We start from the raw sequence: 12760 nt of genomic DNA, 5'->3' as shown, positions 1-12760 counted from the left end.
GCTATTTTCAATTACATGAATGATATGGTGGAAATGTTCGCTGTCAACGGGTAAGTCTCGGTAGCTCAGTTGGTAGAGCGGCGGGCTGATGGTATCTTGGAGTTGCGAGTTCGAGTCTCACCCGAGACTAGGGTTGCCAACTATTTTTTGGTGGAATATAGTATTTTCCAGAATAAGGCATTAAAAATATAGTACATTTCAAAAAAATATAGTACTTTTAGATAAAATGCTTAACATAAGTGTAATATACGTTTAATCATACTTACTAGCACTCTGTTGAGATGAGTTATGGTAACGATTTTAGAGCAAAAATGTAAAATTGAGAGATTTAGTCGTTGTACTCCTTTTGTTACGTAATATCTAAATAACAAGTATTGGTTTCTATTAGCACGTCTTCTCATCTTGCCTTTTAATAATGAGGTCGCAAGCGTGCGTCCCCAGTAATATGTGAAGAGAAGGGACAATTTTTAAAAATTCATCAAAAAACTATGGTAGTAAATTATACAAAATGATGTATAAGAACAGTTTTAGCAAATGTTGTAGATTGTTTAAGTATCAAAATTTCGTTGAAATTAAGTCGATTTTCAGAGAAATTGTCACTTGTTTTCAAGTTAGTTCTGGAGAAAATTGATTACGTCTAACTTTCATTCAAATAACTAAATTCAAATTTATAATAACAAAAATGTAGTTTATTAAAGTTGAAGTACAGGATATGTGTAATACAAACTTACCATTTTTAGCAGTCCAAAAGATAAAATCAGTGCTTTACGCGCGTTTACCTAAATGTTCATCAGAAAAACAATCATTACTAATTAAATGAGTTAGTCATATAAGTAAAACTGCTCACTCGTCATCTCATACGCCCAGTAATAATAAAAAGAAAAAAAAAATCTTTTTAATAACGATATTTATTTAAAGTTTAAATTCATATTTTTTATTGAGCTTTGTGCACTTTTTAGTAATGTCTAATTTTTAATAAAATGAGACAACGATTCAGTACATTCATCCTGAATATTATGACAATTTAATAGCTCACTTTTATTAAATTTATGTCAGCCCTGTTGCATTCCTCACGCCATTTTGTCTTATTACTTGAAATAATTTTATTTGATTAGAATTAAATTGATAATCGATCTTGAACAAATTAGAAGGATGTCGGAAATATAGTATTTTAGCGTACTATATATTTTTTCAACAGTATATAGTACAGAGAGCGAAAATATAGTACAATACTATATAATATAGTACGGTTGGCAACCCTACCCGAGACTGAGAATTTTTCTATTTTTCATTTATTTTTAAGCATTATGAATTGTCTGTTTCATTGTTTTGGTACATGTTAAGTGTTGAATTGAAAGTTATATATGGCTCACGAACTTGAGCCAAAATAAATGTTACATTTAAAGACAAGTAAATAATATAAACACGTAGCCTCAAATTTTTGAAACTAGCTTGCTCACGTTGTGAAGAGAGAGATAGCGAGATTCTCAGTTAAAAGAATCATCAGAAGTTCAGTAAAAGATACATTCCAGTAATACACGAGTATGAGCTTGGCGTTAGAGACCATCTTAAATAATGATTAGGAATAGAAACGCGACAAAATATGTATGGACATAGCCTGTATTTCTTATTAACTCGTATCTGGCTTCAATCTAGTAAATAGCTAATCACTCCGAGTGGAGTCCAGTTTGACAACTTTACTGCGGCGTATTTCAGCGAATTTGTTAAAATGTGCGTCTCAAATTTGGCATCTAATGTCGCGGGCTACTGGGTCACAATTCACAATAGCCAAGGCGGATCGCCGAGTATAATATTTGTAGCCAATAGTAATAACGGGTGTATTGTATACCCTTGTGTGTATAATATTGCCCTAAAATTAAACTTTTGTTTTGTTCAGGTCACGCGTTTAATACGTAAATATAAATGGTTGTCGCTCTGTGTTTTGGCAGCTATGTATTTCAACGATGCGACGTTTATAGGCTAAGGATAATAAATAAAGCAACTTTTAAAAATAAACCATATTAAGCCTTAATAAAAGCTCACAGGATATGTACGGTCACGAAAACGAAAATATACAATACTGAAATAATGATTTATTTTGGTTCATTATTATCGCATGTTTGATACCGATTTGTAATCAAATAGCTGCTTTCATTAATTAATCTTAATTAACTTTATTTCGCTCGCCCACGAAACCATAACAACACAACAGCGATAACAGTTTTCCTCGTATGATGGATCACGAAATGAGCTTAATGAAACTTTTGACGCTGAAGTGATTTCTGGCACACTTGGGCTTACGCATACCTTGTTAAAATAAAAATACTGCGCTACTCCAGTCTTATTTATTTCCTTCCTTTTCCGGAATACCTTTAGTTATAGACTCTTATTTATTGCATTGGCGAAATGTACTGTAAAAGAGCCATTGAGGCCTACTTGCAGAATAAATTTTTGTTTTTTTTTATCAGCCGGCCCTTAAAGGCATTTTGCGTGTGTGCCCACATTTTCAATTGGATGTTTGAGCCTATCAAGAGTTATATTAAAATAACATACTCACTCTGGCAATTTTATGACGAGACCACATGCGTTTGGCATTAATCTTCAGTGTAACTCACTCGGTTGGCCTAATCCTAAACTAACTGGTCTATTTAAGTATTTATTTATAAAAGTAATGCATAAGGCTCAATAAATTATGCAGTGAAACTTTCGAAAACATACGACATTTTAGGAGGCTCAAACTGCGTAGTAAAATCGCTAGGTGGTGTGATGTGACCGAGGATCGGCCATAACCTAACTCCACGACCGTGACCGTTTGCAATCGGAATTTGTTAAAAGTTAGACATTTGCGGCATTGTCGTATTGAGAGAAAGTTAACTATTTAACTAATCATTTGACACTGTTGAGTTTAATTTCGTAACTATGAATTTCATATTAATTGAAAACGATGGTCATAAAAATTATTACTTGGCAATGAAAATTGTTACAAACTTGTACAGGATGATAATATCTTGTGAATAATCAGTGTTAGCACATGTTTCTTTCCGGTAGTCGGATTGAGTTGAAATTATGTATTAAGATTTTCAGATCGTAAATTATGAATACAGGAGTATGTTATATTTTATGTAAAATTCCATTAAATATTTTCTGGAAACCCGGCTACATACATATATCAATTCTAATAGTATCTATTGTAAATTTCGTCGAGATTGTAAGAGTACAAATGGGCTTAAAAATATTGCTCGTCTAATAAATGACGGCGTAGAAAAATCGTGTTGATGAAACCATCATACCACATTGCCACTACACTTATGAAGTGTATTTGACTGGCGTAAATTACCGTATCTTGTCTCCTGCGCCAAAATCTTTTTGATCCACTGAGCGAGTATCAGCTTTGGTTTTAATTTTACCTACTCAAAAAGTTATTCCTGCTTTTTGGAGTTGAAAAAGCATAATATTTGATTCTTCGATAATTGGCGGTAAAAAAATATTTGTCTTTTAAATCAATCCTCCACAATGTTAGCACACTTGGGCGAACATAATGTCATAGCTATGTTTGGCGATGTCACACATTGGATTGTTTGTTTGTATTACTTAATCATCAATTATGAGGACATGACATAACCGGCTTTTTCTTATCTTCAACAAATCTTATAAAATTGTGTTTTTATGCTACGAATCTACGATTGACGTAAACGACGCTTGAATATTAGAATTTCAGAATGATAGTCATGAGCATTAGATATTTCAAACGTATAATGAAATATATATCCTCGTTCTGTATTTTTTGTTCATTCATATTTTATTTAATAACTAATAACTGTTAATTTACAGCAGGGACCCCTAAAACCCTGTAATATTATGAAAAACAAACACCTGTTAAGTGCATCTTGGACTATTTAAATTTGGAAAAGTACCTGCCAACGTACTTATCGAATAAAATTAAATCATGTGTTTTGTATTTTTAATTTAATTATATTGTTATAAAATACTTCAATTAAAACCGAATTATGCCAATACAGATACATTATATGTTAATGCCTATAGAAATAAATTCTTCAAAAAATCCACTGTCGAATTATTACGATTCAGGAGATACAGGATGATTGACACTGACAGACTGACGGATAGCGGAGGTTTAGTAAGGATCTCGCTTGGCACCCATCTGTTACGGAACCCTAGAAAGGGCAGTTTCGATTCAGTAAAGATGTTACCTGTCCAATATCTGAGCTACGGTCAAGTTTGCCGGTGCGGCGCATCCAGTAATGCGATTTGGCCGGCCGACTGCGAAAGCTCATTCCTTATTGCCCTGGAGCGTTACGCTGTCATACTTTAAAACTTTTACCGAAATTGGACTGGATGGGATTAGACGGATTTTGCTTTGACGTTAAAATGTTTTGTGACTTAATTTATGTAATGTTATAATCAACGCGTAGCCGATATGCGTTAACGTTCCGTAGCGTAGCGTAATCTCTATATCACTCTTCCATATTAGTGCAACAGTGATAGTTACGGAGCGTTAACGATTAACATGTTGGCTACGCGGTATGTACTAAAGTTTTTTATTGGTGTATAAGGGCGTTTTTATTATTCGTTGTAGGTGCCGATAGTGGATTCCACTTTTAAAAAATGTCCTTAATTACTGTAAAATATACGTTAGTTATAGTAATCCTCTATATATATATCCATTATGTATATTTATTATAAACCTTAGTGTAATTGGAGTAATTGTCTATGAAAGTGGCGGGACAGTGATTTTTTCGACATACAACGAAAAATATAATTTTTAAGAAAAAAAACCGAATTCAACTTCAACTTCAACTTCAAAAATAATTTATTTAAGTAGGCTTAATAATAAGCACTTTTGACAAGTCATACAAATATAAGTACAATTATAATCATTAATTAAACAAAAAATAATAATAATAAATAAAAAAACAATGAAATTGGTAACAATTAACAATAATGTAAAAGACAATGTCAAACACAACAATAGGAATAAGACTTCAATGAGGGAGACCGGTGAAAGAACGATTATTGTTGATTTTAGATTTCATACAATGAAATTAAAAAGACAGCGTCCTACGCCTAATTATGTAGAGAAGGAGGTAACATGTTTTATTTGCCACTGCACCCACCTTGACACATTTCAGATTTGCCCTATGGTTGACTGGTAAGATACTGGCAATAGGGTATTCGACTATATTTAAGATAAATTATTTCACACCATGCATGAAATAAAGCACCAGATAATTATTAATAAAACTAAATAGGATAGAAATATAAAAACCTAACTGCTTGGCAAAGAGAACAAATTGCCAAACGTGAACTATGCATCATTGAAGAGTTTCGCTCTGTTCATCATCAGCAGTTCCACTTCATCAAATGTCACTTCTACAAATGTAAATACTTGATTTGTTAATGAAAATACTACGATCACTATATATATGCCTTTAAAATTTGAGGAGTTCCCTCGAGTCCTCATGGACCCCATCGTCAGAACTCGAACTTGTCAAAAATTTGTCTTGAAAATCTAATTTGCTTAACAAACACAGCGAAGAGGACAAATCGCCAAACGTGTACTATGCGTCGTTGAAGAGTACCATTCTGATCATCATCAGCAGTTCCACTTCATCAAATGTCACTTTTTAAAATGTAAATGCTTGATTTGTTACAGAAAATACAAAAATCACTATATCCCTCGATTCCTCATGGATCCCATCATCAGAACTGAGTTTTGACAAAAACGGGACTAATCTGTATATATATAAATTCAAACAAAAAAATAATTTTCAAAATCGGTTCAGAAATGACGGAGTTATGGAGTAACAAACATTAAAAAAAAAAAAAAAAGAAATACATTTTGAAATCTTGAAGTCGGTTAAAAAACGCCCATTGAATTTTATGACAAAATATAGTAAAATAGATAGTAAATGAGCAATTTAACGCAATAATGTGGATATTATAATAATATATGGAAATGATAACAAAATACAGTACCTGAAAGTTTCAAAATTTATGTTATTTTTTAACTTCCAAAAAGGAATAAAGTAAGGGTAACAATCGATTCCTTACATTTTATAAAACAAAAAAAAAAAAAATTGAAAATCGGTTCACGATTCTCGGAGATATCGAGTAACATAGATACAAATAAAAAGCAAAGCAAAGCAAATGAGAACCTCCTCCTTTTTTGAAGTCGGTTAAAAAAAAGATTGTATGTTAACTATGTACATATACGCAAAATTTCACCGACAAAATCGCAATGTTCTTATTTTGCATAGTTCAAGATGGGCTTTCAGTAAAATTAATTTGCAATAGAGGTAGATTGTCAAAGAAAATTTTGTAGCTACAGTAAATTTACTGCCATCTTTCGACACATGATTAATAGTAGTTTATGTAGGCAGTCTTGCGCGAGCGCTCATCCGTGTGCGCGCATTGCTTTCAATACGCGTCACCGCTGTGTCGTTTAAAAATGTTATCGAACACTTTAAAGTGCAATACGTGCAATATTATTATTGACGAAATGTTATCATACATTCAAAATAAAATTTCAATAAGTGACGAAGATACTTTAGTGCGAATATGTGAAAAGTCGTTTACAGTTGATGAAATTCAAAAATCAAAATCATTGTTATTCGATGCTCTGCCTACAAATGAGCGGAATATTAAAAGAAAGGGCGGAGGCAAGGATCAAAGGGACCTTCGTGATATAATACGTGTTTTTAAAGCAACGGAACCAGATATAATTCCGACTTTCGTGGCTCACCAGCTTGAAAAACTACCCCCATTGACTTTTGATCATCTTGACTGTTCCAAGCTTTTAAAGGACATACTGCGGATCCAGGCTGAAATTAACACCATAAAGGATACTTATGCCACGAAAGGCCAGATAGAGGATTTAAGGAATGAAATGCAACTATCTTATAGGTATGCTTCTCCACCGCATATTCCTTTGTCCACTATTAACGTAAAAAGGGGTGCTTGGTGTTTACAAGCAGACAGTGGACCTTATGGTATGTCACAACATCATAACTCAACCTTAAACGATAATGCTAGTTCCATAAAACAAAATGTGTCAATGCAAATAAATCAGATGGAGGAAAATTTGCAATATAGAACCATTGTGGATGAGTCATCGACATCTGTTCCGCATGAACAACCTATATCCTTATCTAAATCTATTAGTACGAGAAATGAAATGGCCGTCGAGACTGATAAGGAAAATAAGTCTACTCATATCGGAACTGGCTCGCCACGAACAACGGAAAGTCAGGTGATCAGCTGTTCTACCTCCGGCGCGCAAAACGTCATGATTAGTAACAGCGACCCGATAAGCAAAGAGTGCTTGCATAATAAATACGGGGATGAATGGAAAACTGTTACATACCGAAAAAAGGAATCGTCAAACCGATTTAATGGACAGGTGGGAACGGCAACTAGTGATGTCAACAGCAAGTTCAAAGCGGCAGAGAAACTGATTCCTATCTTTATATCAAAAATACACCAGGATACTAATGAAAATGACATAATAGATTACATAAAAACAAAAACTCATGAAAATGTGTCATTAGAAAAAATTATAATGAAAAAGAAACAAAATCATAAGGCTTTTAAATTTTTTGTATACGAGAGTAAATTGCCATTGTTTCTAGACACTAGTCTGTGGCCTAAAGATATTGTATTTAGGCGGTTTGTGCATTTCAAGCACAGATACTCGAACAGAGTTGCTACTGAAGGCGGCACATAAGTACATAATTACATATATTAATGGAACAACGCACAATTAAATTAACTAGTTTTAATTGTAAAAGTGTCAAACGATCAGTCGACTACGTTAGACAACTCTGCCAATTCTCCGATATAATCGCTTTGCAGGAATCGTGGCTATTACCTACTGAAATTCCATATTTAGGCAATATTAGCAGCGAATTCTCGTTTACGGGAACATCGGCGGTGGACACATCCTCTGGTATGCTGAAAGGGCGACCGTACGGCGGAGTGGCACTTCTGTGGCGAAATAATCTGTTTCAATGCGTATCAGTGTTACAGTGTAGTAATTCACGCGTATGTGCGGTTAAAATAGTGACTAGTGGTCGGCCGTTTATAGTTGTCTGTGTGTATATGCCCACGGATTGCTCAGACAACTTGCCCGAGTTCACGGATTGCCTTAGCGCGGTGAGTGCAATAGTGGATGAATGTGAAGTGGAATCAGTTTATATCTTAGGGGACTTTAACGCACATCCAGGTGAGTTATTTTTCACGGAACTAAGTAATTATTGTAATGAACAGAGCTGGGTGTGCGTAGATATAAACAGATTTGGACTTTCTTCTGATACCTACACTTTTATCAGTGAGGCGCACGGGTCTAGGCGCTGGCTGGACCACTGTATTGTGACACAATCGGCTTTAGGTTCTGTTCGGAATTTACATGTTAAGTGTGACGTGGTTTGGTCTGACCACTTTCCCCTCATAGTGGAATGTAATATAGGTGTATTAACACCTAGATTAACTGCTGCGCCACTTAATAACACTAATTACGCAATATGGGGGGAGAGAACAACAGAGCAGATTGCGGCATACACAAAAGAATGCGATAACAGATTAAAAAATATCCATTTTCCTTCTGATTTTATTCATTGTGGTGATAAATGCTGTAGTGACCCATATCATAAATTAATCTTAGATGACATGTATAGGGACATTGTATCGGCGCTCAGCCAGTCTGCCATAGTTAGTAAGGGAAATGTGGGACCTAAGAAAAAGAATAGAAATCGTATAGTGGGTTGGAACAGGCACGTGAAAGATGCTCATTGGCGGGCGAGGCAGGCATTTCTTGTGTGGGTGTCTAGTGGCAAACCTATGGTGGGCACTGAGTACAATAAAATGTGTGAGAGTCGACGTATATTCAAGTCTCGACTAAAATGGTGCCAAGATCATCAAAATCAAATACAAATGGACATAATAGCGTCACAACACGCAAAAAAAGATTTTAAGGCATTTTGGAAGTCAACTAGCAAGCTAAATGCTAGGCCTGGCCCGCCGGCGAGCGTTGAAGGGGCAACGGATCATGAGACTATTGCTAATATATTCAGAGACCACTTTATTGTGAAACCAAGCATAACACCTTCGCAGGAAAGGGAGGCCTGCGCTGGGGCGATTGTGGATAGACAGGCGACAAGGATATCAGTCTCAGAGATAGCCAAAGCCATTAAATCCATGTCTGGTGGCAAGTCGCCTGGTCACGATGGTCTCAGTGTGGAGCATCTACGGTTTGCTGGTCGTCATATCCTGCGTGTACTTGCAATGTTTTATTCTCTGTGCATATCCCATTCTTACCTGCCCCTCGACTTAATAAAAACCTTGGTCATACCAGTGGCGAAAAACAAGACAGGAGACCTAACTAGTAAAAATAACTATAGACCGATATCGCTCGCTACTGTTATGGCAAAGGTACTGGACGGTGTGCTTAATGCGCAGTTGAATAAAAACCTTTCATTGCATGACAACCAGTTCGGGTTTAGGTCCGGGCTGTCAACTGAAAGTGCTATCCTGTGCCTTAAGCATACCGCAGCGTATTATGTTGATAGAAATACGCCAGTTTATGCCTGTTACCTAGATTTATCAAAAGCGTTTGATCTGGTTTCCTACGATATACTTTGGAAGAAACTTGAGGGAATTAACTTAGCGCCCGATTTGATAGGTATATTTAGATATTGGTATGGAAACCAGATCAACAACGTGAGATGGGCAGGTACATTGTCTGAGACGTATAGGTTGCAATGTGGGGTGAGGCAGGGGGGGTTGAGCTCACCATCGCTTTTCAACCTATATATGAATGAGCTTATTGTTGCGCTCAGCAGCATGCATGCGGGCTGTCACATAGACGGGGGTTAATATGAACAATGTGAGCTATGCCGACGACATGGTGCTGTTGAGTGCGTCAGTCTGCGGCATCAGAAGGTTGCTTAAAGTATGTGAGGATTACGCACACACGCACGGACTCAAGTATAATGTTGATAAAAGTCAGTATATGGTTTTTGGGGTCGAGTCTAAAATACCATCTGTAATACCACCTATCAAACTTAACACGGTTGCCCTGCAAAGGGTATACCAGTTCAAGTATCTAGGTCATATCGTTACTACCGACCTCAAGGACGATGCTGATATAGAACGGGAACGTAGGGCCTTATCGGTCAGAGCTAACATGATTGCACGCAGATTTGCTCGATGCTCAAAAGAAAGTAAGGTGACTTTATTCAGAGCTTTTTGCACAACATTCTACACTTGCAGTCTATGGAGAAGGTACACCTTGAGATCGTATAGGGCCCTACAAGTACAATATAATAACGCGTTCAGGGCACTGATGGGGCTGCCGCGATACTGCAGCGCATCAGGGATGTTTGCGGAGGCGCAGGTAGCGTGTTTTAAAGCTACCATGCGCTTGCGAGCCGCATCTCTGGTGCGACGCGTGCGCGCCAGCTCCAACAGCGTCCTGGCAATGATTGCGGACAAGTTTTGCCCGTACATGACATTTTGCTGTGGACTCCATGCGCCCAGCAGCGCTGTGGTTAACACATTGAGATAGGTGATAACTGTCAATGTGTTAAAAAACTTTAATTTTCTTTGTATAATTTTATTGTAGGTATTAATGCATGTGTACTCGTATTTGTAGTATAGTGTTTAAGTCTAGTGTTCCAAATTAATATGTATGAGTCATTATGTTACTCGAAATAAACGAATTTTAATTTTAATTTTAATTTAATGTGACTGCTACAAAACGAAAGGCATTACAATACAAGTGTGGGTAAAAGGACCACATGAGTGTTTCAATGCCTAATTATGTAGAGTTCCATACACTATTTTATCTACACACATATTATAAACTTGCTTTGTAAGTTCATCTGATTTCATTTATATATATATATATATATATATATATATAGGTATGTATATGTAAGTATATGTATTTGTATCAATATTATTAATATATATGTATTTTTTATGAATGTATTGTGTTCGTACATGTATCAATTTGTATCACCTATACCTATGTTTTTGCACCGCCTACAACTTATCTGCTTTGCCTACAGGTTGACTGGTAGAGAATGCCTTACGGCATTAAGTTCGCCTATTGTACAGTGTGTTTTCTTATGTGCAATAAAGATTAAATAAAATAAAAAATAATAAACTTTCAATGATATATTCACTAACCCAAACAGCCAACATTAGGGCAATCGTTGCTCTCTTGGCGGAACTCGCGGATACGTGGCGGCGTCGCCGAAATATCTTTATCACTCATGTTAAGCGAAACTTTTTCCATAGTTATCTACTTTAAAACAACATAACAAATTCATTTTATACTTAAAACTAATTTAAAGATAAACTGTATGTCACGCATTCGTAGTTTTTGAAGTGAAAACTTCTTTAGCGACGCTGTGCATTTTTTGTGATGGGGAAAAAATGTTAAACTCGCGTCAGGGCGTCAGGTGTCACGTGACCGTCAGATTGAAAATTCGTAAGACGGACATGTGGCATCATGGTGACGTGCAAATTGAATGTTATCGAAGCCTGGTTACTTTTAAAAAATCGTATCTCATCCAAGTGTGAGATTTTATTTTCTTCATAATCAAAGTGCTGTCATAACGGTTAAAGAGGTTTAATCTTTGTTAATTGTGTTATATTGTATCTTTGTGTTGTTGGGTGTCCATGATCTCAAATTTTTCCTTATCAAAAAGTGAAGTTCCTTACCTTAACAGAAGAGAAGCGTGATTGTTTAATTTAATATGATGGTGAACGATTAATTAACATTTACTGATTGTGTAGGCTGTAGTCCTGCTCACGTCTCATAAATTACTCTGTATATGTTATATAGTACTTAACACTAAAATTCGCACTTCAAAATATCTTCCACACTCAAATTTATTTTCGTAGGTATAATAGAGAATTATCTCTTTTTATAAAACTGCTACTCAATTTCTCCAAAATATCAAAAATGCACAACGTTAATATTTAAGTTTTCACTTCTGCCGGCACCCGTTGTTTTTTTTTAATTCGGAGACAAACTAGAGTCGGGGACCTATTTCCCTATCGTTCGATACAAACTAACATGCGAGATTTGTCAAAATTGTATGCAATTAATATTTCATTTCGAACAAAAAGTCATCTCGACTGATATTAGAATAGAGGTCAAATCGCATTGCTTTTTTTCAGAGTTGTTAGAAATTTGATTGTCATTACCAAATCGATTTTGATGTAGTAATAAAGCAATTGGGTACTTGACAGATGTTGAATATTATAACAAAGTTTAGTTAAATGGATAGAAAATGAGCCATCCATTATAAAAAAGTGGAATTTAACACATTTACTGCCAGAAAAAAAAAAACGGCGCACTACCCCCAGAAACCGGTGGTCAATAGCTGCGTACAAAACAACCCGCCGAGCGGGTTGTCCGGCATCTGAACAAAGTTCACGAGCGCCCACCAGGTGGGTTCCTGGCAGTGAATGTGTTAAAAAATTATATTGAGATTATAAAAAAATACAAGGCTCCGAAGTCTCAAAAAAAATGTTTTTTTTTTATCGTTCTAAAATAGAAAAGAAAATGGTACCATTCGATTCCTTACATTTTATTGATAAATAAATTGTATGACAACTATACACATAAACGCAATATTTCAGAGTCAAAATGGCAATTTCCTTGATCTTCCATACATTTAGGACAGACTTATATGATGTGACGTAACCTTATCATTTTGTTAGAGGCGTT

General features: G+C 35.7%; 2 protein-coding genes across 3 annotated transcripts in view; both read left to right on the top strand.

Annotated features, from left to right (window-relative positions):
* The window catches only part of LOC133534795 (1-phosphatidylinositol 4,5-bisphosphate phosphodiesterase classes I and II), a 97311-nt gene that overhangs the window by 49758 nt on the left and 34793 nt on the right, over nucleotides 1–12760 (top strand). The window lies entirely within an intron of this gene.
* On the top strand, nucleotides 7765–10748 carry LOC133534798 (uncharacterized). The gene has a single exon (XM_061874076.1). The coding sequence runs from the start codon at nucleotides 7765–7767 to the stop codon at nucleotides 9889–9891; it is 2127 nt and encodes a 708-aa protein (XP_061730060.1). The 3' UTR covers nucleotides 9892–10748.

This window comes from Cydia pomonella, chromosome 2 (genome assembly GCF_033807575.1).
Source record: "Cydia pomonella isolate Wapato2018A chromosome 2, ilCydPomo1, whole genome shotgun sequence".
Lineage (NCBI taxonomy): Eukaryota > Metazoa > Arthropoda > Insecta > Lepidoptera > Tortricidae > Cydia > Cydia pomonella.
This window is presented reverse-complemented; position numbering and strand designations above follow the sequence as displayed.